The sequence below is a fragment of the Hemibagrus wyckioides genome, linkage group LG23 (assembly GCF_019097595.1).
Source record: "Hemibagrus wyckioides isolate EC202008001 linkage group LG23, SWU_Hwy_1.0, whole genome shotgun sequence".
NCBI lineage: Eukaryota > Metazoa > Chordata > Actinopteri > Siluriformes > Bagridae > Hemibagrus > Hemibagrus wyckioides.
Window position 1 is genome coordinate 13779089 of NC_080732.1, and position 27564 is coordinate 13806652.

Below are 27564 nucleotides of genomic sequence, written 5' to 3' on the forward strand. Positions count from 1 at the left end.
GACAGACAGATAGATAGATAGATAGATAGATAGATAGATAGATAGATAGATAGATAGATAGATAGATAGATAGATAACAAAATTAGATAAAAAAAAAATACTGAATCTTTCATAGTCATTTGGAGTGGTCGCATATGTGACAGTCCCTAACCTTTCCACTAGGGGGCGCGCATCACTATTGTTTTTCACGTCTACATCTTAAAGCACAAACTCCTTACTACTCTTTTTTTTTTCTAACAGGAAACACTAAACCGAAAATAAGCTTTTAGTAAGTGGTTCCTCAGAGAAAAAAAACCTTTCGTTCCCTGCCAGACATGCATGAAATCAGATCATGTGTTTTGAAAAAGCCTCATTTCCTAATTTCAGAGTCCACTTTTGCTTTAGTATGAAGCGACTTTTGACAACAGTTACCGAGCAGAACGCAAACACACCATAATATCCAGGATGCAGAGAAGGGGGACTGGTAGGATTTATCATCACAGCTTCTTTATATACTTGATCTATCTCAGCTTGTGTTTCTATCTGAATTCATTACGCTTACACTAGAAGGTTGAGCTTTTGCATCTTTTCAAACTGTTTATTTTAACTCATCTAAATGTATATATATTTATATGTTCATGGAATATTTCCCCTTGCTTCAAGACGCGCATCACTTGAACCAAGGATAGACTGAATATTTATTTTTTTGAACATCACACAGGATTTTTTTTTTTATTTTTTCTTTCTTTCTTTTTAGATGTGCAACAAAAAAACTTTATTTTTTTTTTATTTTCTCTTACTTTATTCATGCTCTATTGTCAAAGAAAGAAATATGCAGGCACATGTCTCAGTGGTGCAGCACTAGAAAATGGAGAAGTGACGATCTGAAGAAATCGATAACCGCCACGAAAACCGTCATATAAAAAATTATAATAATAATTATAATTATATTTAATAATAATAAATTTAATAATATATTTATAAATACAACTATAATAGAAAATATAATAACAAGTTATAAAATAAAAATGTATAGTTTTATAATAAAAAATATCAAATACGTATATATATATATATATATATATATATATATATATGTGTGTGTGTGTGTGTGTATATATATATATATATATATATGATATATGTGTGTGTATATATACATATATATATATATATGTGTGTGTGTGTGTGTGTGTGTGTGTGTGTGTGCACGAGATAAATTGCAATGAGTCTAGTAATTAAGTTCTCTTGTTCCCACTCACTAAAATGTGCCTATGATTTAATTATATATTGTTTTCATGCACTACCAAGTCATGCCCATGACTCAATTATCTCATTCTTGTCTCATTCTCATTGTCTCATTCTACAAAATGGCCATGAATGTATTATCTCCTTCCATGCATCATCCTTAATAAGTTGAATCCACGCATTATTTATTTTATTCATAATATTTATTTATTTCTAAAGACGTGATGTCACCTTAAGGGCTACTATTAATGTTTTATTAATACGAGTAGTTTGTGTTTGTTACTTTAACAAGATAACAAAACAAAACAAAAAAATACATATAGACGGGTCTAGGTGTAGGAGTGTGAAGTATCCAAAATGCCGACCACTAGTGAGAGAACATCCTCAACCTCATCCTCATCCTCATCCCTCCGCCCCGCGCTGAGAGAGCCGCGCGCCTGGATTCCTTTTGTCCGACTGGACACTTCACGGAACGAGCCATTCTGGAAAACAAGGGAGGGGGGGTAGCTGTTGGGATTGTTTTACGGAAAATAAAACTACACTCAAAGCGCACCCTGAGTGCTGTTCTGAGTAAAGGCGATATGTGTATCAGATGGATCATTTCTGCGTGTGTCATCTGGACTATCGTGGAACACAACGGAACGGTGTACGGCGTGGCCCCCCCCCGCGGGAGCTTCCTTGGCAGCGTCTAACAGACCCCCAAGCTTTCCCCTCATTGGTTCGTGTGTTTAGACGCGAAGGATGAGAACGCTTGGAGCTCGCGGCTCACATGGGCAGGGAGACCTATGCTGTAACTATGCAGTGACCGCGGGGAAAATGGCAAATAGTCCAGTGAGTTCCTCGTAGGAAAGCCAGTTTCACAGCCGCGTGGGATTGTTTAAGGAAGTACTAAAGCTCCCATGCCGTTTCCACACTGAACAGGCGTTTCGCCTCGCCTCCTTTTCGCTCATTCCGCCTCCTCTTCCTCCTCCTCCTCCCTCCGCGTTTCCAGATAGCGGTCGCTTCGTCTCGGTACGAGTTATTGCAGACGTTTTGGAAAGATCACAATGTAAGGCTAAAAAACTTCGATTCATGTCGTCAGGCAAAGAAGGGGCTTCGCGATCGTACCGTGGACCGTTATCTACAGACAAACGCGTTGATTTGAAAGCAGAGGTCCTCAGCTCGCAGCTCTCTGATCTGGATCCCGGAATGGTGGTAAGTGTGTGTGTGTGTGTGTGTGTGTGTGTTTGTTTCCTTCAGCTCTGGTTAACATACAGCGGTTACATAGGAACCCAGTTGGGACGAGACGCACGAGCCGGCGGTTGTTAAGGAGACCACTCAACTTGACGTCTGAGTTAGCTTGCTAATCCAAACTGGGTTTGAGGCTTTGTGTCCACGAAGACAAGATCGGATTGTTGCTCGTGTTGCCAGTTAACCAGCGAGACTGTGCATGCTTCTAGCACACTGGGTTTTGTCCTTAATCTGATGCTTGAACACAAAGCCTAGGTGATGGTCTCAGAGCCCCTCCCTTTATTATTTAGTGTGTGTGTGTGTGTGTGTGTGTGGACACATGCTTCCATTGTTTTGATTCCTCCACATCTTTCATATGGTCTGGTGCTCTAACAGCAATACCATATCTCTCTGAATCAAGTCATCACAACACAGTCTCCAAAGATATAAGCATGGTGGCACCATTGGGTTTTTTTTTTTTGTCATGTTTTCCGGGTTTGGATAGATGCTTTCAGGTGATGCTGATGTTCTGGGAATGCGTCCATAACAGGCGGATGTTTGCCCTGTGAACGGTTTGCTCAGAGCTAGTAGATCAGCCAGTTCCACTGGATATATACACTGGCCTGGAAATAAAGCCAAGGCAAACGTAGGCTACAAAGAAGAAACATCAGACGAGCAAACTGCGCCGTCCTTGTCGAAAGGCACCATTAGTTTTGCGCTTTTGTGGGAGTCCCGTATTGGATCCGGATTGATCATACACTACAGACGGTCATGTCTGACTCCTGTTTTTTTTTTTTTTTTTTTTTAAAGCACATAGTACGCTAATAAAACAAATCGTGATATTTCTTTGGAAATCTGGTGCCTGATCTTGTGTGTAACTTTTTATTTGGTCAGAATATTCTGATGTATTGCAAAATGGCCCTTCTAAACTCACTCGCCTAGCCTCGTATAGGTGTGAATTGGTTATTTGCCTCGGTCCCTTACACCAATACAATATCGAGAAAATGATACAAAAAAGAAATAGTTGCCTCGCTTTAACCTTGTTCGTTCTGGTATCAATCCAATACCCAGGATCAGTATTGGGTTGATGCTGGCAAAAAAAAAAAAAAAAAATGGTGGCTCAGATATCAGAGAAAAAGGAAAAGGAGGACTTCAAGGTGATCCTGTAACAAATGGCAAAGATGGGAATTGGATTTGGAAAGTACTGGAAACGTTTACTTATAAAGAGACTAGGGGTGGTTTTTAAAGATATTTATAGTTTTATAATGTATTGTAATGATTAGATGTATCATGTAGGCCTGAGTGTAAGAGTTTATCTGAATTAAAAAGACAACATTTTTGGAGAAAGAAAAGAAACTTTGGATAGGTATCGGTATTGGCCGATACTCAAGGTTTCAGTATAGTATTGTTATCGGGGGAAAGGTGATATGATATCATCTCTTAATTTTATAGTTCTTCACTTCTAGGAAAACAACAACGAAATTTATGACTCATCCGTTACTAGTGTAGTGTTCATTACAGAAATGCTCTCTAGCTGAGATACTATGTACTTCCCCAGGATCAGGTATTGCCCCTAACACTGTTTACATTTCCAGCCACCTTTTGTGTTGGCATTACTTGACAGGAACCCGTTAGTGGAGTATTTTTTCCAACTTGAAGTGATTCTGTCTTTATACACCATTGGGGTTGTTCCATCAGGACTATTGTTTTCATTTATCGTTAAGATATCAGATGCCTTCTAATGATCATCGAATATCTTTAAGCTGATCACCTGATGCTTAACCTCGGGTGAAAGGTGTACCGAAAGCATCTATCTGTCAACAAGGATATCGTCGACTGGCGTCTGATGAAGGGGACAGTGAGAAATCCTCAACGGTTAAGGAATGCGCTCGTAAAACTTCTTCATATTTAGCTACTTCTCAGGTTTTGTTGCTTCGGCAGGGGCGTGGCATATCTCGAGCACTATTGGCTGATAAGAACATAAACATTGGCTTACCCTGTCTTCCTGTTTCAAAAACAAATACATCAGCATAAGGACTCAAATCACACCCCCTAGAATATACAACATGAGCTTGGGCCTTCTCATAGATCACAGTTCATCTGCTGCCTTTTCTGGCCTCCTAAGGATGAGTTCTGCACCGGCATGGTGTCAGCGGTAAGCAGTGGAGGTGTTTAATTACTCACACAGCATCGTGGTTCAGTTTATAAGCTGTCTCAGGTGGTGTCTGCCACCAAGACACAAGGCTGTTTCGAGTGCTTTGGCTCCATTTTCTTGAAACTGGCCATCATCTGAAGATCAATACACCCCCCCCCAGGCAGATGCCTTTCTAAGTACCTTAGTGCGTCTTACGTAGTCCATTTCTGAAAAGTAGCCCTGCTTTATCCCTGTATCAAAGCAAGGCCAAGGCTTTCTCTTCTCATTTCATTCACTTCTCATTCGCACTGAAATACTGTCAGAAAGGCTACCATGATGGTCTTTAACTCGACCTGTGTTAACTTCATTTACCAATGCACGTCGTGGGTTGTGTTTTTATAGCTGCCTGTCGATAATTAGTGTAATTGGGAACCAGTCACATCTATGGCCTGGGTTGTAAATTACGACTTCCTCTTTAATCCAGTGACCCCTTCGCATTTGTACATGAACGCTTCGGCTTTGGCGGGGAAAGAAAACGACGTCTTCTGTCAGTATGCGAGCTCAGTACACACACAGCTACACATGTATGACCTTAGAAGTTAGCCTGTGTGAGTCAGAAATGTCTGTTATGTAACATTTGTCTTTTCATCATCCATCGCCACTCGGGTTGTTGCAGTTACATAAATAAGCTCTAAATGCTAAATGAAGCGAGAGAATACGAGCGAGCACAGGCGCATGCCGCATTTCTATACTTCCTAGCCCTTATCTCCGTTTATTTTTCTTTACGTTTCTTTGTTTACATGTATGGTGACTAAAATCATTTTATCCTTGCCCATTTGCACCAATCTGTCTTATATAGCAAGCTCTTGGCTTCACCTTGCCTATACCATGAAGGTGCAGGGTGTTGAAAATAACCTGGGATATCAGTTCTAAACAAAGATATACAGCAAAACTTCCTGATACAGAAGTATTCATTAACCTTAGTATTAAGTAACCTTTAGCCACGCCCACTTCTCCAAACAAAGTACAACAATCATAACATTATTGAATTTTGTGAAAAGGAATTGAATTGATTTATTTTCTTTGATAGTAGCTCCACTGGTAGTTACATTAATTATGTATATTAATACATATTAATTTTTAATATTAATTGTTAATTAATAAATAAAAAGGTTTGTAATTGTTGATTCGGTGAAATTTTTGTTAATTTTTTAAGTGATTTTAAAATATCAGATTTTAAACTAGAAATAAAAATGCTTTAATAACAAAAATAATTAATTAATTAATTGGCTTATTTTTTGGGGGAAAAAGGTTTTTAAAGCAGGAACACTGGTTTATTAGTTTTTGCACAAGATTTTTGCCATGTATAACTTATTTGCTGAATTTCCCAAAGCGCTGCATCTCAGTACATCTGGTCACCTGAGATTGGAGACAAAAAGCTTTCATATAAATAAGGAGTTTCGTGTAGACCCTCAAGAAGACCCTCAAGAAGAGGGTTTCAGTCCTGAGCATTGTATATTAGACGACGCAAAACTGAGCTGTGTCATGTGGTTCATCCAAGACAATGATGGGTTGATTTTTAAGTGGAGTCAGGTAGGGTGTGATTAGCTCCAGCAGCTCATAGAGGGTGACGGAAGCCCCAGCTGCGTCTTTGACCTCTTTCCCAGCCCGAGAGCTCACACTGCTCCCTCGGGTCAAAGTCGGGGCTTATTTAGTCGATGAGCCACCATTATGCCTCATCAACCCTCATCTCACCACCCTCGCTGTCTCTCTCTTTCTCTGTCTCCCTCTCTCTCTCTCTCTCTCTCTCTCTGTCACATGGAGGCAAATCACTCTATTATAAAGAACACACCTTGCCTTAATTTTAATTGAATTTCCATTGCAGTAGCACGCTTAAGCGCACCAAACACAATAAAATTTGCCTCCCATAAAAGCCATTCAACTCGAACGGGGAAAGGTTGCGGGAATCCAACACCAAAAAGGAATCTACTTCCATTCGCAAATTAATTTTACTTCAGGTTTGTCAGGGCGAACTTGTTTAACTGTAAAAGTCTGGTGAGAAGCAAGAAAACAACAAGGCAGGTCTCATTTTCCTGAAAAACCCATTTTGAATACTGCTACTTTACTAGTCACACCTTATTTTCTAAATATGTTGTCGTGCTTAATATTTGCAAAAAGCAAATTAGCTAGCTAGCTAGCGTTACATGGTAACTGAACCACATTGTTCCTTCGGCCACAATCGCTGAATCCTTCCTAGCGCAGAAAATGCAATAAGTCGGGTTTGTCTCCTGCTCTATTCCGTGAAAAAAGTCTCGGTGAAGGTGGCTATAAAACAGGATTTTTGCAGTCTGAAGCCTTTTCATCGTTAACTCTGAAAATGAGATTTTATTCCAGAGTCAACATCTAAAACTACAGATGTCTTCATTCGGCTGGTTTCTTCTTTCTGCTTGGAAGACGGAGAGGAAGTTTCCTCCTTTGTTCTTCTATTTTAATGAATTTTTGTGGGTCAGCAAGGTTCGAGTCAGAGCAGCGCTCGCCTCCTGATTAATAATGCATATCCTAGAGGGTAAAAATCACATAAAGCAAGCAGCAAGCTTATAAAAACAGTCTTTGAAGAGGACTGCATTAGTTTGTATGTAGTTTTAGCTCCGTGTTGCCACGACAACACTGCCCAGAAAACCCAAAACTTGATTCTTCTGTGCTAGATTTACCAATGAGTTTATTTTAGATCTCACAAATCCTCAAGAGCTCTTCTCCCAGAATTCTCACAAATGAATGCAAGTTTTTGATGACCTTTTAACGTTTATCTAAATAAATTCTGCTGACTGGACTTGGCTACGCTTTCATTTTTTGGGGGGTTTTGCGCATTTCTCTCACATCACCCATTTTCCATTCGCACCTACATGGCAGGGTCTGAAGTGTGAGCCGCTCCTATAGAAACAGCTGCTTTGAACTTGTGCCCACATCACGCGGTGCCAGCACAAGCGCTCTCGGAGTGGCATCATTCCTGCAGCCACCCCCACCCTTCAGAGCAACCACATCATCCAGCAACTCGGCCAAAAGACGCTCTCGTTCTCTCGTCTTTATTTCCCGTCCTTTTTTCCCCCTCCTTAGTCGCAGGCTTCCTCAGATACGCACCTTGCCTAACTCCTCCATTACTTAGTGAACGTCTTTCACTCTGATTCTTTGCTTTTCTGTATTTTCCCCTCCATCCTCCCCTTTTCCCCTCCCCTTTTCTTCTCTGCTCTCATGTAGCCCCAGCTGGGATGCAGTGTTTAGTATGCTGCCCATGACTCTCTGTCTTTCCTGCCCCTTCATAGAAAGCAGGACAGGGTGTTTAGCAAAGGGGGGAACGTGGGGGTGGGATGTGGCACTGTGGGAGCACAGTTTCCAAGAGACCCTCATCCGGAATGCTTGCGCTAAGTATGACCCTATAAAAGTCCAACCCCGGTGGCTGTGGTTGGTCCCCCACTTTTTAAGCTTTGCGACTCCCGGCCACTGATCCTCTTGGCCTTGAGCAGTGGCTACTGAGGGTTTTGTCTTTGCAGCAGGGATCCTCATCACATGGGTCGGAGTGTAGTGATGGCCATGAGATGTTCGGGGACATATCCATAATATCAGTGGTGGATCCTTGAATGAGAGTTCGAAAACTGGGGGATGGGTGGGTTTCTAAAGAAGAGGCTTGGGGAAGTATCCAGCGGAGGGAGGGGAGGTTCCCAGGGCTTTCAGAAGCCATGGGTGAATGGGAAGGCCAAGGTCTGCTTTGTTCCATGGAAGGTTGAAGGCCTTTGGAAAACTGTGGGATGAAACCAAACAGTTACAGGACTTCATGAAAGAGACTGATGTCCGAAGCAGTGTCATCAGAGCATGTATCAATGAAAAACCTGTATCTCCTAAGGTACAGAGGATATTCACTGCTTTAACGATATGTGGGATATAAACAGTGACAAGCTACTTCAAAATTACTTCAAGATACAATCCAAGTTATCCAAGATTCAAGGATCTAGGACCCAGCAGTGGCTCTCTGGCAGCAATGGAAATTTAACACTGCACCTTAAACTTCAAGCTAGCATTGCCCTGGTGCTAGCTACTTCTCACCTCTGCTGGTGTACTTGGCAACTCACGAGTTCGTCAACATTTTGCCCCACACGCATACTCCCACAGTGCTCCCATGATGCACCATTCACAGTTCACTCTTCCTGCACTGTCATTCATTTCATTCACTTCATTGTGGCCTAAACTATGATTGAGGGGTGGAGGGCTAGGGGGAGAACAGAGACACATGAAAAGATTCAACACTGTCTTTGAACCAGTTCTTCCATCCTGGAGGGTAGGAAATGGGGGGGGGGACCCAAAATGGGAGAAAAAGACTATGGGGGTTGCTTCTCATCCACTTTTCTTTCAAAACAGAGGAAATCATCAAGGGTGAAATCATAAATTTATTAGCTAGCCCACCGGGCAAGTGAAAGCTTTAGTGTGCTTGTCCAGGTTCATGTTTTGGTTGCCTAGAAACTGAATAGTCTAAAGAATGGAGCTAATGTAATAATGTGTGTCAAGTTAGCTAGTTAAGTGCATTAATACAGACTAAAAGTAACAAATGGGTACATAATAGTCCTGCTCTGACAAGGTTTAGAAAATGGATCGTTTCAGTTTGAAGCCATTGTGCAATCCTCAGTGAGTTTGTGACCGCGTCCAAATAAAGTTAGGCTCATTGTGGATTTTTAAACAAGGATTAAACCAGTTAAACAGTTACCCTAATCCCTAGCGGCCATTACACAGGTTTCATAATCTCAGAAATCCTGTGCTGTTCATAATACTTTGACTTTCGACTTCTCAGAATTGCAGTACTGTGTGTCAGTGTTTCGACATGTTTGTGGCTTCCTGATTATGAAAAAATGGTCTGCCGTCTGAGCATGCTAATGAATTCCCCTAGACGTTTTGCTGTCTGCTTTATTGCAAAACTGTCAATGTGTGTAGTGCAGCAGGCGGCGAGATTCTGAACAAGCAGTGTGTGCTGTAGCTACGGCCTCAACGTGTGTTGCACAGCAAATTACATTAAAGTTTACAAGTGCACTAATTACTACCTTAAGTTATTCAACATGGTCAAATCGGGTAAAGTTTTCTTTCTTTTTATGGTTGCTACTTATTGGGAAATCTGCTTGTCCCGCACGTCCAGGTTTCTGATTTGTCCACTTCTGCATTAATTCGTTTACTTTTCTTGTGAACGTCTATATAATGCTGCAGCTAGCATAAATGTTAACATAGCTTTTTAGGAGTAATTTGACAGAACCCTTCAAATTCCACAAAGATGGCAAAGCTTTATGTGTAGGGTTTCTAATCCGTTACGATGACCCTAAAAGACAGTTAACAATAACCTATTTCTAGTTCTGCTTGGGTGCCTTGTCTTTTGTTCTGTTTCGGGGTGAGACCAGGACACCGACTGGGAGGGGAAAATAATCATAATAGCGCACTCCAGCTTAATTAGACACTGTTATTGATGGGGATTTGTCGTGTCTTTGTCTAGATCCTAAATCTTTGTTATGGAGCAAACCGTAACCAAGCAGTCATCAGCGTCTTGGTTAAAAATGTTGACTGTAAGATAGTGACAGAGTGAAATGCAAGTTTATATGTTTTGTGAAGTTGTGCGTAGATAAGCTCAATGCCGCCGATCTGTCAAGGCTAATTGGAGAGAGGTCAAGGGGGTTTGGTTGGCAGACAACAAATGTGCATGGATGAAACGGTATTGTGCACACTTTTCTCCACATCCACAGGCATGGACAATACCATGTGTCCCTACCACATAGTGAGATAACGTCTATAAATACATCAGGTTTGACATATTTGTGTTCTCTGCATATTGCAACGAGCTCATTTGTAATGTTACTGCGAGAAGTGTTTGTTCGGTTTGTTAAGCACACGCTTGCATGCAGGCTTTTTGTGGCTAAAGCCTGTGTGGTTTCTATAGAGATGCAGCCCACATGATGGTAGATGCCCTGACAGCAGGCCTCTTCTATATTAAGCCACTTCTGTATGTATCACCACTGTCGTTCTTTAACCAAATTACCCCCGACTGACTTGCATGAACGACCAACACTATGTGCAGGAGCGGACATATCACTAGCCCAGGCGCCTGAGACAAGCAGATTACAGATCATTCACAGTTTTCATTCACAGGATAAGCAGGGCTCTTCGCTAAAGCATACCACTTCCTATTAATCTTCACAAAATAAAAGATTTCATCTGATCTGATTGTTGAAACTGTAGCACATATCCTTTATTTTTCTTTCCAAAAGCATCTTCATGCTGTGGCACATGCGACTCTTTTCAACATCCCATTATGTTCACTAATCCTTCCAGATTCAGGAACATGAAGCTATATAAAGGGTATCCGGTGCTTTACTGCTAGCATGACATACTGTCACCTCACTGTGAAAATAAGAAATCTAGACCAAATATGGTCTTTATATGTGACCTGAAGAACACGACACTACGTCTGCTAGCACACAGGTGTAGAACAGAATTGATTCAGAGTTCTGTGGTAGTATGTTAACGATTAAGACACTTCGGTTATGCGAGCATTGAGCAATTAAACATTAAAGCGTTAAACGTTCTTTATGAAAGAAATGGCCTGAAGTAAATAAAGTCACTTGTAATGTTTTGTTTGTGTTATCTGGCAATCTGTGTTTTAGTGATGATGATGATGATGATGATGATAATAATAATAATAATAAACAAAGTTAAACCAGTTGAATTGTAAATGTATGTTTCTGTGAAATTATTACTTATTAATTTAATTTAATTTAATTTAATTTAATTTAATTTAATTTAATTTAATTTAATTTATTTATTTATTTATTTATTTTTGCTATAGTGTTAAACAAATACTAGCACAGGCCCAGCATATGTATATTATGACCCTTTTTTTCCCCCACAGTAACAAAACCCTATGTTACTTATGTTTGTTATTTAACTTTTTTTTTTTTTTTTTTTAATTTTTTAATCAAATAAGTTTGTTTTTTAAGACTGAGATGGTGGGATGGGAATCCATATTTATGCAGCTGAACCCACTGCTGCTTTCCAAGAGACCAGAAGCCTTTCCTGCGAAAATATGCTCTTCATCCTGACACATTGCCAAGGAGGCAGCATACTCCCCATACCAGAGAATTCCTCACGGACCCCACCCCTCCTCCCCGAGCCGTCTGATTCCAACCTTGATTACAAGTGTCTGCTTACTTTACTGTGTCGTCTTCCACTTTCACTCAAAGAGGCTAAGATGCTAATTATTTTTTTTAATCATTTTGAATTAAAACTGTACTTATTTATTGAGGAAAATTATTGTTTATCCTGGAAAAAAACTTCCAGGCACTATTTTGTTAGGAAGCTTAAGAGTCTAATGCAGACCGAAAACCACTAATCAAGCCTGCCTTACTCTCAATATATATTCTAAGATGGATGAATTCGAAATTAAAAAGCAAAAATTAATATATTGCATGTTGAAAAATCTTTTATTTTGAGAAGGTAAAGCAGCCCAGTGCAGCATTATAATAATGATTATACACCAACCAGGCATAACATTATGACCACCTGGGCATCCTGACCACATGCAACAAACTGTGATGCACTGTGTATTCTGACACCTTTCTATCGGAACCAGCATTAACTTCTTCAGCAATTTGAGCAGCAGTAGCTCGTCTGTTGGATCGGATCACACGGGCCAGCCTTCACTCCTCACGTGCATCAATGAGCCTTGACTCTGATCTTCAAGTTTATTGTGATGATAATGTCGTTTTGACCCCACCCGTTTTTTTTTTATTAGTTATCGATTGTTGTTGTTGTTTACAAGATTTCCTCAAAACATTTATAATCTGTCGTCATTAAGGAAGTGTAACCCAGCCCTGTATGATGCATTATTTAAAAAGATGTTTCAGTAATATATAGCTTCAACTGTACTAAAGTTCATTTGTGTCCTTTACTCACGGAGAGCAACGTTTCTTCTTTTTCCTTTGATTTTGTACTTGAGTTACAAGTTTTACGTTAGAGCTAGCAAAATACCAAAGTTATAAAAGTTTATGACCAACAAATTCAGTCATCCAAACTAAAAAGAAACCGATCTCTCTGTGCTGTTTGCTTTTTAGAGTTATTGTCCACTTATATTAATCAGGAACACCTTAAGATTCACGCATTAATCCAATCCAAGCGGCAGCACAATGTATATAATCCTGCATATACAGGTCAAGAGCTTCACTTAATGTTCACGCAAAACTTCTGAAACTGACCAGTCATCATCTTTAAATAAGTTCTTTTAAATTTGGTGTGCAAGTCAGATTCCTGTTCTTGACTGGTTCACAAGCCACTTCCTCTGTTGTAAGAGATTCAGCATATTGTGTGTTCTGAGGTGCTTTTCTGCTCATCACGGTTGTAAAGAGTGGTCATATGAGTTATTTTACCAGTCTGGTCATTCTGCTATGACCTCTCTCATCATCAAGGTGTTTCCACCCACAGAACTGCTTCTCACTGAATGTCTTGGAGGTTGTTTTTTTTCCCTACATCATTCTGTGTAAATTCCCAGGACGTCAGCAGTTTTTGAAATACTCAAACCAGTCTTTCGGGCACCAACAAACACGCCATGGTCAAATTCATCGAGATCATATTTTCCCCCATCTTGATGTTTGTTGTGAACAGTAACTAGAGCTCTTGAACTATATTTGGATTTTCTGCATTGCACCGTATGTATATAAGTAATAAAACGGAAATGTTTCAAGGCTATAAGGATTGAAAGGCCTTTATGGCTTTTAGTATCATAATGTACTTGCAGATTTTTATAACAGTAGGTCATGCAGCACCAGAAACCAGACAGCACACGGTTTATAGCCGACATCTCTCTACATCACTACGTAGATCTGCGTGGATTCGATTTTTTTTCCTCATAATTACTCCTTTATGTAGCCATTTGTTTACTTGTGGTCTCTTATCAGGAGCAAGACTTTCAGCCCTGGGTGTATGTGACCTCTGAACATTTCCTGTTATCTGTTCCTTATGATGCCATTTCATTGTAAGAGCTGTGTCACACTCAGCAGAATGATACATGTCTGGTTTTACTGTGTCATTTATTTTCATTGCCGTAAGGGATGTCTGCTTGAAGGTTGATGGCTCCAGCTTTTGGCTTTTGTCTTTACACTTGATCACTCAGTCAGAACCATGGCATTAAAATGGCCTTTATTCTCCCTTTTTTGTGCCAAGTGTCAGGACCCCACTGGGTTCGGAAATGCGCCGTGTTTATTCGAACAATGAGCCTGACAGAAATGTCTGGTAAGTATACCTTCCTCTTCAACTGTACTCCATGAAAGCAGGCTGGGGTTCAACAGCTCACAAATCACACTGATCAGCAACTGAACCGAATTTAGACAGACCTCTGCTCTTCTGCTCATTCTCCACTATATTGGTGATGAAGTAAAAAGATAGCGGTTAAAGTAGCCCAATATGTTACAAAATTCAATTTGGTGCTCAAAAAAGCTGGTGGTATACTTGAAACGAAAAAGCAACCAAAGTCCCGGCAACACACAATCCTCATTATTGGACCACGCTGGAGAAATTGTAAGCAGAATCTACTTAATAGCACAAAAATTTAAGAGCGCTGGTTGGCATTTAAAAGCAATGAAGATGTGCCAGCATTCGTGGTTTAGCTGTAGCTTCTAGAATTTTGCCACTACGGGGATATGGGAGACGACTAAAGCTAACATTTTTCAGATTAAGCAGCAGTGTAAACAGCAGAGAGAAGAAGAAATTCACTGAAGCAGAAAAGGATGCAGGATGTAGCTGTGTTACTTTGCTCGAGTTAATCTAGATGATTTCTGACCTGTGAATTCTTGAGGTTTGTGGTGGGATAGTGAGCTCTTTGCTCAGTAAGACACATAGAAGAGGCCTTAATTATTTAGGTAGAGAGCACACCAGTCTTTCACCGTCTCGCAATTTTGTGTTACAATTTTTTTGTTAAGATTGTCGTTTTAGGCATGTCCGGTAGTGCCGTAGGTTGTGTTGGTTTATTATTTTGGTAAGATGAAAGAAATTAAGAAAACGGAATGAGTCTTCCCTCGAATTTTACCCTTTTTCTCCCTGAAAATGTGACCATTTCTGATTCAGAATAAAGTTATCGCACATCTAAATCTGTCTTTTTCCTTTAGTATCCCACCAGCTTTGCGGTTACTCTCCGCTATTGCAATTTCTGAAACATTCATTCCAACGAACTTTTCACAAGAAATTATCTGGAATACTGACACACTCTTTTGTCATTCCTAATGTTAGTTACTGATTTCGTCCCTAAACTAATAATACTCATGAATTTATGATGCTATAGTGACTCATATTGATTAAGGTTCACTTGCTGTCACTCTCTGAAATTTGAACCCAGTTCTGCCCATGCCTGTTCATGTGCATGTTGTCACCACATATTTGTATATGTACGTGTGTGTGTGTGTGTGTGTGTGTGTGTGCGCATGTTTGTCACTTGTGTGTCGTCTGTGTGTGTTTTTTGTGCTTGTGCTCATGCAGTGTGCCGTCTAATCCCTCCAGAATGTACAGTTGTCCTATGGCAGTATTAGCATCTTCTCATTTTGAGGATTTAAAACCTTATTCATATGTAGCACCAGAGTGCTTCCTTGTTTCTTCTAGGCAAAGGTTTCTGTTGATCATTGAATGGAAGTGGTTTAATAGTGGGAAGTTGAGCAGCTTGAACATTCGCTGCAGTACAGGACTAAAGATTGAAAGTGAAATGGTGCATGTTGCTGACTTGTTTATTAAGAACTGTGGTAAAAATTTCCCCAACAAAATTTTTTTTACATTCTCTTTCGTAATTTACGGAAAATATTGGTAATTTTCTATGTAAAGAACACTATGTTCTAGGTTTTATCCTTATTATATAACATCATAACTTTTTGGTCTTGCCTGTTCCTACACTTTATCGTACGAGTCAGGGAAGGTGGAGAAATCCTGTACTTCCACCAACACATGTAAAGCCAGCATCTACATCTTTTCGGAGGAAATCTCTCTCTTCTTCATACGTGAGCTCTCGCATGCCCACGTTTGGTTACGGTCATTGTGATTGACAAGGGAGAATTTTTACAAAAAGAACCAAGCATATTAGAACAAGCACTATAGTCAAAGCCATGATGTTATGGCTTCTGACTAATTAATATAAATGGGCTTCAACACTTTAACTTAATTGTAGCTCACACATATCAGAGTCTTCAGGTCTGTTAATTACAAATCTGACCAACCCACTAGTCGATTTTATCTATGCCAATCTGTAGTTGTGCTCTTAAATGTACTCTTAAACATACCTTATTCTGTTAATCCTTCTGTCAGGAGAGTTGTGTTTGAATAGTTCACCTTGTTGAGTGTTACAGTATTGTTGAAGACCGGTAGTTGGTGTCCCACAAAAAAATCTGCTCACATTTGTATTATAAGATCAGAAAAGGTGGTAATACCAGACCTATCCCACTTCCAGAAGGTCACAGAGCACCATTTTCCAGGGATCTCGAATGAGATCTGGCTTATTGCGGGATGAGAACTTTTTCTGCATTCGATTGAAGGGTCTCCAGACGTTCTGAACGTATAGAAATGTCGAATTCGGCAGCAAGGAAAGTGTCATACGAGCAACTCCACCTCATTTCACCCAGAGCAGCTGAGGAGCTACAATTGTGGCATTGACCCCAGTTCAGATCGCACTTCATCGCATCAAATATTCAACAGGTGCCTGGGCGTGCATCGGTGACGGCAACGAGGAGCAAGCGAAGGAAAACGAAGCATTTGGAAAGAAGTAAAAGCTCAGCCGTTATGGCATTACATAGAAACGGTGTACGGCTTTGCCTCCGGTAATGTAGGATCATTCATACTGTAACAATGGAGGAGATGTATGACGAGATGACAACAGAATGTGGATGACTCTGCGATTCTGGACACCGTTTCTGACCTTTGGCTTCAGACTTCAAAATGTTCAAGAAGAAAGGGATGTCCAAGGTACCACTCTAGGACCATTAGGATTTCTCTGTTTAGTGTTATGGTGTGGTGGATTGGCAGTGGTAGTAGATAGTGTCCGATTAATATTAATGAAGACTAAAAAGTGATGTTTGATTAGTATTATGAAATTTTAGCCATTGTTCTCAACAAAGCTTATTCCAGCAGAAATCTCTAGCTGGTTAAATCGTACAGATTTCTAGTTATCGATGCTATTCAGACATGAAGCATGTTTTGTAGCGTTCTTATGCTGGTGCAATGTGGGCTAAATTCTTCCTGTGTTCATAAAGGTGGCATTTCTACCTTTTATATGGACAATCGTGTGTAACGAATATGATCTGGCATATGCATATTGGCTGATTATAAGGCCCCGGTCTTCAATACAGTTAGTGTTTTGTTTTGCGGCGGTTTAGCTCCATGAAAAGCAGCTGGTTAGTGAAGACACATTCCTGTAATCCACTGTACCACAAAGCCCTGACAGAGAAACCCGAGCTAGCCACAGTGGACGGGTGTGGAGTTACTGCACGTACTGCAGGATGCCTGCTTACACCAAAGTCTGGCATGCTGGTAAAAAATGGCTTTGTACTGTTGTGGTTTATTTATTTAGAGTAGATCAATCTACAGAAGACTTTACTAACTATATCCAAGGTTACCAAGGATATGAATGTAGTGATATCTTCCATCATTATGCTATAAAAATTGCAGAGACTCTGCTTACACATTAGGACCATGACGACCAAACTAACTAGTCAATATTAGATGTTTGCCTCAGAGGTATGTTTGGATTGGTGTATTGATTATTGATACCCAGTCAACTGGAAAGCCCAGTGTGTTGCCCAGGCCTATGTTTTGATTGCCTGGAAATCATGTCTAAAAAAGTAGTAGCTTATAATGTACAGCTTGTTAAGTGTGTTAATGCAGAAATAAATGAGAATATATTGCCGAACTTGTCGGCTAAAGGCTGTCGTGCTCCTTTTTTGGTTGTCTCTTTCTGGTTAGTGAACCTATTTCTCTGGACATGACACCTGGCTTCTCTCATGCTGATTTTCCCAACTTGACATCTTTTTAACCTGATTTCTGCTTGATAATTATATTGTATTGTTGTATCGATAATGACACAAACCGTTCAAACTCAAGCAGGTTTCCGAGAACTTTGGCACGGTACGACTGAACCCAGCTTCCATGCCTCTCCATAGCAGTACTCAGGTGTTAAGCTTATTAGAGCATGGCAGATTGTCTTGGAGTAAACATGTTTACACCATTGTCTGCTCACTGTACATTTGCAAACCTCTTTGCTTCCCTATACCATGTATTTTGGTAAGAGTTGCAGGTGCCAGCTAGATTTGATCATATCCTCTGTTCCTGCTCTGGTTGGGCAATGAAGGCTGAGAAAAGAGATGCTAAGCAAAATGTCCCCTGTTCCAGTGCACAGATGTGGGATATTCCATGCGCATTAATAGGCACCATTTGGCAAAATGGTTCCCATGAGGCTTGACATGAATTTAGTAAAGTGAATTTGAGAACTGAACCGTGAATCAGAGTTTTGAAGAAGTAGAAGAAGAAGCAGCCTTTGTCGCATATATCCTACTACAAAGTGAATTTACTTCCTCATATCCTAGCTTGGTATGTCAGAAACATACAGCACCTTTAGAGAGAGGGTTAAGGGCTTTGCTGAAGTGATGCCAGGGGCTTGAACCCATGACCTTCTGATCAACCCCAGAGTTTTAACCACTGAGCCACCACATCATTTTGTGTGGTCTTTAAAAACTCATTTTAGGTTCAATACAAGATTTTGCTCCAGTGTGTATATGAGCTCCTAAATCACTATATGACTTAATCGCCATTTTTTTTCCAAGCCATGAATTCAAAAAAGCCAAATGTAACCATAGAATTTCTGCACAATTTTATAGATTTTGGCATGCTGCCATGCTGGAATTGATTGTCTCTCTTGTGAGTACTCTTACCTCAGCTGTTGCTAGAGCCACAGTGAAACAGGAATAAACGTGATTAGCTTTGCATTATATTCAAGAAGATCAGTGCCATTTTTAGAGAGAAACTTACAGCTGTGCTTCTATCATCCAGAAGCTTTCAGCCTTATAAGTCCATGATCTGGAATATTGCACAGGGGACTAAAGATCTGGAAGTGAAAGAGATTCGTATTTGTGGGATAGATGTTGCCCCTACAACCTGTTCTGCTTCCGTTCGAGTGAAAATAATAACAATGTAATGCAAGCCAGTTAAACTGCTCATGAATGACAAAATTAAAGGCTTCAGCTGTGGCTGAAAAGCCAGTAAGCCGGTTTTATTGTGTTACATGCATCAACAGCTATAATGGCTTTACCTTTGGATATGTTGAGACTGGTAATTTGTGGTTTTCCCTGAAGCATAAACTGGACTGACTAGAACCCGGGATGCACTTGGAAAATGCTTGATGTGCAGCTTTTATGACTAAACTGTACAAATCTGAAGGAGTGGCAACTGTCCAGCTTACCGTTGCTTAATTGCAATGTGGCTAAATGTCACTAAGCCCTTTTAATGAAAGACGTAACCTTTTTATTGACCATCTCTAAAGGTTTCTCCTTGCCCAGAGCGATTCAGTTGGCTTTACCGGTAAGTGAGACAGGTATTTCTTCCTTTTCCTGTTGTGTCCCTTGAATTTTTGGCTCAACCAATCAGCTTTCAGATATAACTGGCTTTTATATGAGCTTCCTTTTTGCTAATAATTTGATTCTGCTGCTTAAGGCTTAAAAAAAATCTTCTGTCAGAATGCTCCAGTGACTGGACTGAGTGAAGTGAGCGTTTGCATTAGAGCTGCCGGTACCCTGAGGGGTTTGCGCAAAACATCCATAAACATGTCAGACAGTGTTGTTTCTCAAATAGTGGCATGTGGGTGAAACTTCACAACGTCAAATTAGCCCCTGCAACACAACTTAGCCCGAGCAGCCTTACCAGAACCGGAATGAGCGTGCTCTAAAAGTCATAACGCAACACTACTGATGCATTTCCTTTGGCAAGAATAGAGTAATGCCTCGTGTGCGGTCTGCGCAAGGCTCAGCAAGCCACGCTCTAATCCTGTCGCCCCTGAGCTGATCTCAAACTGAGCAACGCTTGAATCAGCTGCTTAAAGTCTGCTCGATCTCGAAGTACGTGACATGGTGTGACGCAACATTTGAGATATGTGTCAATAACGGTTTTTTTGTGATGCATCACAATACCCAAGCCCTGTGTATCATGGGGACTTAGAAAAGTCAATATCAATAAAGTCGACTGATAAAATCTCGTCGTTTTATTATACGGGTGCATTTGAATTCTTCATTATACTATACAGGGTGCTTTCACATATGCACCTTGTAATCCATTTGAATAAAATCCTAGTGATGTTTCCTTTTAGTTCTATTTGTTTCGAATTGCACTCGGGTGTGAACCAAAACAGCTGGCAAACACATCGCATAAGTCGGGCTGCATTTTTCTACGAGCCGTCCGGTACAAAAGGAGGGCGAAAAATTCAACCTAAACGTTAAGCTGATTTTAGATACAAGATTTATGAATACCTAGTTGAAGCCAAAAGCCAGAATCACACACCATAAAGGAAAACCAAGAGCTGCTTTTTCAGCTACAGCAGCATCAAACTTAACACAAAATGACAGTTCACTGAAGGGGAAAGGACGCATTTCTTCCAGCAGCGCTTACTTTCATATCAAACTTTTTGTAAAGTAGGTAAATGTTTGTCTTGATAGAAGACAAGAAGATATATGCCAAGTGGGTGGGACTGTAGTCTCATTGGTCAGCGCAAAAAAAGGATATAAGTTAAGCACTCTCACTGTTTTCTTATTGGTGGTTGGTTCACATCTGTTTAGACGTCTTATCTACCAGTGTAGTTTTTTTGTGCGGTAAAATGATTTTATCTTTCTTACACTCTCTCTCTCTCTCTCTCTCTCTCTCTCTCTCTGCCTGCTAAGATTTTCCTCATCAATGTTTTACCCTTTGATGCAGCCTAACCCCCAGCCGATGATCTTTCTCCCTCGATCAAACATCCCACAAGCCGATTTTTCTCCTGTGCTAGAACCTTTCCCGCTGCGATCCAGACGCCTACCAAACTACCAAATCTGTGCTACTGTGGCCGACTTGAAACAGAGGAAGTAAAATAGCCCACACTTCCCAGGAGAGCAAATCCAGTTAGAGTGATTCTAACAATATGGGAATTGTAGTTTGTTCTCTCTCTCTCTCTCTCAAAAAAAGAGTTAAGGAGAAGTTAATGACTCTGACAATGGCCTTAACATACTGAATTTCCTCAGCAGGTAATGTTCAAGAGGAAGTGCACGTGTGTGATTGTGAAGAACTTACACAACCGTACACTGGCATGCAGTGAGAGTAAACTCTTCTGGCCAACGTATCTGATGTACCCGTGTCCTTTTTTTTCCTCTAACCAGGCTCGGAGCACAGATAATCTGGACAGTTCTGGGGAGGCCGCCACCCGCTCCATTGGCACCTCTGCCAACTTGAAGGGGAAGATGAGCAAAAGGTGAGAAACTGTGACGTAACGTTGAGTCGCTTTCGGGCTCCAGGAACTGTTTTTAAACAGAAGGGTTTTTTAATCTATCTGACACATTTAACCAGTCTATCGAACCAAAAACCAGATTTCTTATCTTACCTAATCAAACTTATTAAAGTTTTACATTTTTGAAAATCTTACCAAGGAATAGGTGTTTAGGCAAGTAAATAGAAAAATATTTAATACATTTTCGGAGATGTTGGAAATGACTTTTTATATATACGGTATATAATCTGCTTAGAAAATTGCAAAAAGTTTTATCGTTCTAATTAAACACTCGTAGTATCGTCTATATATAGCCTAATAATTTGTTAATAATTTTAATAAAATCTTATCTGGTGTAGAGGAAACCAATTGAGGCTGAATTAAATTTCTGTCAGATTTAATCCTTTTAATAATTTGTTAAATAGAAGAATAATTGGCATGTAAACACACGATTCAGCAGAACAGAATCAGCACGTGTTCCATGTACACTAAAGCCATCCAAGAAGTTAATTTACATTACAGATCTTTAAGTTATTTCAAGTAAATGCGGAGTGCGATTTAATTTTCGTAATTTCATCCACACAAGGAAATCATAATTTTTTGTTATTCCCAAAAATGGCCTTTTGAAATTGGTCACGTTAAAAGACGAGTAAAGTATTTCGTCTGCATTTCGCCACATTTGATTAATGTGTATAATTTGGGTATTTATTTGGCATTGTTTTTAACTACTATATTCATGAAAGTCAGGCAAATATGAAAAGCTGAGCAACTTTACTGCCACTTTATATCCTCGAGGCTAATTTACTTCACAAACTCGTTTTCTGTCTGTTCCCGCATTAATTATTATTATTTTTAGAGGATGAAATCATTTAAAACTCGTCACGGTTTAGGAAGCTGATTTGAAGATCACGTTTTTATTCCAACCTTTTTTTTTTACTGACACTAATGCTGCGTTCAACTTCAGCAAACTCAGAAACTGGAAAGCTGAAAAACATGGCAGCTCGCTCTGTCAGCAGCAACTCAAATATCACTTCACTATTTGGAGTTTTTCTTTTGATGTACAGACACTTGACATTGGCACAAGCTGTTCTGAGAAAATAAATGCGTCATAAACTCTATTGTTAGCCGCCTAGATTGTTGCTAACAACAAGCATTCATGGAGGCTCGGACATGCCGAGCTGCAGATCCGTGTAATTCCGAGTTCCCACTTATTAGGATCTGAGAGCGACCGGTCAGACCCAGGAGATCCGAACGATTCAGATTTCCATATTTCATTGCTATTCTGCATCAGTGAAAAAGTAAAAGCTTATTAATCTCTAACAGAACGTTTCAAACTGTAGCTGCTGAGTGACAGCCTGTGTCCAGGGTTAGCTGCATGCATACTGAATCTAAACCGATCTCCTCCCCAATGAGCTGCTCTGAATTCTAAAACAGGAAGCGTTTTTGGTTTCACTTCCTTTTACAGAACCGATAGGAGTATGCAAATCTCACACACAGCATCATGACTCAGTTCCAGTCTAGTATTCATGTTGATACTGAAGGGCTTGTGTGAGCATGAGTTCATATGAACTTTATCATGCAATGATTATTTTTTTAAACCATAGCCAGCTAGGTAATATGGCACATAATACACTGACTGATCATTTAAATGTAATCCCACAGTTTTTTTCCCTAGTGTTTTTACCATAGCAAACTGCCAACAGATACAATTTTTTTTATTTATTATCGATTAACATGTCATACGTTTTTCATTTATTGACATATTTAATCTTGTGGAACATAAGTGATGGTAGAAATATATACATAGACCAGGCCTAACATTATGACCACCTGCCTAATATTGTGTTGGTCCCCTTTTTGCTGCCAAAACAGCCCTGACCAGTCATGCACTGTGTATTCTGACACCTATCAGAACCAGCATTAACCTCTGCAGCAATTTGATCGGACCACACGGGCCAGCCTTCGCTCCCCACGTCCATCATTCACCACTTTTGATAGATACTGACCACTGCAGACCGGAAACACCCCACAAGATGCTCTGATCCAGTCGTCTAGCCACAATTTGGCCCTTGTCAAACTCGCTCAAATCCTTATGCTTGCCCATTTTTCCTGTTACTAACACCAACTTTGAGGACAAAATGTTCACTTGCTGCCTAATATATCCCACCCACTAATGTGCCATGATGAGGAGATCATCAGTGTTATTCATGGCACCTGTCAGTGTTCATAATGTTATGCCTGATCAGTGTATATGTATTAAGTTTTGTTTCACTTATTTATCCGAGGTGGCAGTTACACTGAATATAACTTGTATATAAAATTTACTAACTTTGATAACAGTAGCTAAAAGTAAAGTTAAAAAAAAAAATCACAGACCCCTGTGTACAAGTAACTGAGAAGTTAAACCAGCTATCCGATGCGGTACGAAACTTTTATAGATTAAAGCTCTATATTACGGCTTATTCAAGAGACTTTTTGTTTGCGATTTTCAGAAGGGCTTGGAAAAAGGATGAGCTTGTATTCCTAAAAATCATTAAGCAGAACAAATGTTTTAAGCTCTTGATGTAATTTACGCTTTAATGGGTTGCCATCCTGCCCAGGGTGACCCCTGCCTTGTGCTCCGAGTCCCAAGAGTCCCTGTGACCCTGTATAAGATAAGTGCTACAGAAAATGGATAGATAAATGGATGTTTTTATGGCTTTGTGAAGCTCCTTTATGTATCCCAAAAGAAAGTACATCCATCCAGAACACTTAACCTTTTTACTAAAGAGACACATGTAATGCAACACCGCTACAGTACCTTTAGCAGAATATGCTGAATTTTTAATATGTTAAAAATGGACTAATTTAAGACATTTTATAAAACATCTTGTCCACCAGAGTGTCATCAGCCATCCTCAGAAACGTTCTCATCCATTGTCGGCATCTGTTAGCCCCGCCCCTCTTCCTCTAGATTAGCACAGATGCGAGTGTTGGGCGCATGAACCGTCCAACATTCCACACTTTTTTTTTTTTTTCCTCACCGGTTGAATGAGTGCATCATCCGGGTACTTGAAACGCACGTGTTCTTGTTGGAATTTTCAGCGTAAACACACTACTCACACTATTTATACCGAATAGCGCATAAGTATGCGATTTGGGACGTACCTTGAGAGACACTTCTGGAATATTTCAACTAAGATGTTTATTTAGATTGCGGAAAAAACTATCATGGCAGTTTCTATAGCGTTGGTTTGCTATAAAATGGGGTCTGTGAAATTTTTGTGAAGGAAAATTTAATCTGCTATTATCAAAGTTAATATATTTATTAATGATTTCTTAAAGCTATTGGTCAGTTGAATTAAATGTGACTAAACTAATAAAAATCATGTCGGATGGATTTAATGTGATTTTTTTGATGGAAAGTTCTGGAATAAAATATTTTCTAGCCTTTTTAATATACAAGAAGTCCCTCAAGGACTGCGTGCTTAGTCGCTGTGTTTTTTTATTGACCATTTCTTCTCTGATTTCGATCTCAGGCTGTCTGTCGCCAAAGGCCACTTCCCAAAGCTCACTGACTGTGCCCACTTTCACTATGACAACGTCGACTTTGGTTCCATCGAGGTAAGCTTTAATAGCCGTTATAAGTCGATATCTATAGCACGTCAAAGCGTCAGAACTTTGGTTTCACAGCTTTCTTTAGCGCTCAGTGATATGCGGTCTGTGTGATGGTTTTGTGGGCTGCAGCTCAACTACTTCCACCTCTGCCCATGAGCCTGTGCTGCCTGTGAGCTAAACTAATACACTGTGGATTCTCTGATCGATCACTTTATTTATTTTTATGTTTTGTTTTTATGACATCTGCGAGTTGAATATACTGAGTGTTCATTTCGTACATATTCTCTTACGAGCTGCGACCAGTTCCTTCACACATCTTGTGTTTTATTTGTGTAAAGCTTTTATATAGGGCACTATATAAAATATGTAACTATATATAGTTTTTGTATAGGGCACTGTTTCAAAGCAGCTTTACAGGAAAATATAAATATTTCAAACAGATCATACATCATTATATCATACAGATATTAGCAGGTTTTGTTTTGCACTGTTATGTGGGCGTGTCCAGTGACGCGACATATTTTTTAGAAAAGTTGACCTTTATATAAATATGGATCAACTTGAATGTTTCATTTTAACACCAAGAAAACTGATTTGGAACATTATATGCACCACCCCCTGATTATTACCATGGCAACCAGTGGTGGGAACGCCTACTACAGTGATTGGTGATTTACAGTGATAAAATCACCATATAACATATAAGATCGTTGGTAGCTCAAGCGGTTAAGGCTCTGGGTCATTGACTGGAAGATCAGGGTTTAAGCGCCAGCACCGCCAAGCTGTCGCTTTTGGGCCCTTGAGCAAGGCCCTTAACCCCATTCTGCTCCAGGGGCACTGCATCATGGCTGACCCTGCTCTCTGACCCCAACCCCCCAAGGATGGGATATGCGAAGACAGAATTTCACTGTGCAGTAATGTATACGTGACAAAGACAACTTAACTAGTCTAGCTAAGACAATTCCATAACCATAAGCACTATCCTGACTGTTAATCCTTATTGTTTAAGATCTCCTTCATATTTTAATAGAAATGTATTTAATGTCTTAAAGAGGGTGGAGTTCACTTCTTTCATCCAGGAGCTGTAAAGGTCTTCTCTCAGGTAGAAAGATAGAATTTCCGAACACTGCAGACGATCATTTGTGACGTGGGTCGTGCTTCCGTCCTCCTCCACAGCACACAGCACACGTTTACGTTGACGTGTCAGACTGGTATCTGAATATAGAATGTTAGTCTGCACTTTCCATAAATATACATACTGTCTCACTGCATGGCGCATTTCCAAGCCTCTTTGCAGACTGAAATTTAGTTTTTGTCACTTTTATAATACTCAAATTGCTCTTTAGGTTAGGGTTAGTCTAGCATTAGGGTGTGTGTGTGTGTGTGTGTGTGTGTGAGAAGATATGTCAAGGCTAGAGGCTTAATGTGGAGGGGGTTCAGTGAGGAGACTGCACTGCAATGTAGAGGAGGAACATCGTCAAGGCTGATGCACATTGTGTCTGACACACACACACACACACACACACACACACACACTGCATTGAAGAGGAAAATCAGCCGTCCGTGTCTTTCTTTCTCCACCATTTAGGATGAAGGCCTTTTCTTGCTCGGAAGTCTGTATCATGATTTCAAATGTGGAGACACTGTGGATGGACACACACACACACATGCATGCACACACACGTGATCTCTATTGTTTTTAACTCTCATATTTTGCACTTTAACTTTCATATGCAGTTTTAATTTGATAAAACGTGTATTTTCAGTTCCACTGAACCGTATTTAAAGCAGAACATAAGCGTTTATTCTTTCAAGATACTATTTGTGTAAAATGACTAGACGACTAGACTAGGAAATTGTGCTAATCAGTCATGAATCAAACGAGAGAAATCAAGGATCTCAGTGTGTAACCGAGATCCCAGTCCTGGTTCAGGATTATTTCTGTCCTCTTCCTCGTCTTCTCTCTGCTCTTTTCATCCATTCTTCTTTTGCTGCTTCTTCTCATCTCGTTTTGTTTCTTCTGATTCGTTCCTGTCACTTGTCCGATTTCTTTTCTCCTTGTCTCGTCTCATCTTTCTCATCTCTTCTGTTTCTTCTTTTCTAGACTCGTCTCTGCTCGTCTCAAATATTCTCGTCATTTCTTCTCTCATCGTGTCATCTCTCGTCTCTTTTGCCTTCTTGCCTCTTCTCGTCTCGTCCTGTGTCGTCTCTTCTTGCTCATTGCATCTCATCTATTCTCGCTACTTCTCTAATTCCTTATCTACTCGTCTCATCTCTTCTTGCCTTTCTTCTTCTTCTTCTTCTAGTCTTGCTTGCTCATTTTCTCTCCACTTCTCCTCTAGTTCCTTATCTTCTCGTCTCATCTCTTCTTGCCTTTCTTCTTCTTCCTTATTCATGTCTTTGTTCATCTCGTCTCTTCTCTCCACTTCTCCTCAAATTCCTTAATTTCTCATCTTGCCTTGTCTCTTCTTACCTTTTCTCATCTCTTCATCTTTTTCTTCTGCTTTATTCTCGTCTCTTCTCTCCACTTCTCCTCCAGTTCCGTATCTTCCTGTCACTTCTCATCCTCCCCTTGTCATTTCTCATCATCGCGTCTCGTCACATTTACTTTATGCCTCTTTTCTTCTCCTCCAGCATCTTCTCTTCTCACTTCAAAACAGTTTGCCTCAGTTCTCTCCACCTCACTGGCTTCTCCTGTTACCCCCAGCAGGCCAGAGCAGAGTGTTTGAGGAAACGTTTGACTGGGTCGCCCTTGTTCACTCCGTGTGCCCTGCGTCACAATGACTGCCACTTTCTACTCGAATTCAGTGCGGGGGATTCCACCACTCTGTTGTTTTTTTTGTTTTTT

General features: G+C 40.2%; 1 protein-coding gene across 8 annotated transcripts in view; it reads left to right on the plus strand.

Moving 5' to 3' along the window:
• The first annotated feature begins 303 nt into the window (after positions 1–303).
• Positions 304–27564, plus strand: part of arhgap33 (Rho GTPase activating protein 33) — a 47025-nt gene continuing 19764 nt past the window's right edge. For 2 of the 8 annotated variants that reach the window (XM_058376099.1, XM_058376102.1), the window contains exons 1-5: positions 304–463; positions 13811–13879; positions 19155–19192; positions 21013–21104; positions 24638–24722. In XM_058376099.1, the coding sequence (XP_058232082.1) occupies positions 445–463; positions 13811–13879; positions 19155–19192; positions 21013–21104; positions 24638–24722 (303 nt within the window). In that variant the 5' untranslated portion in view covers positions 304–444. Of the gene's footprint in view, positions 464–1797; positions 2422–13810; positions 13880–19154; positions 19193–21012; positions 21105–24637; positions 24723–27564 lie in introns of those variants that run through there. The other 6 variants (XM_058376101.1, XM_058376103.1, XM_058376104.1 and 3 more) reach the window with 6 other exon arrangements.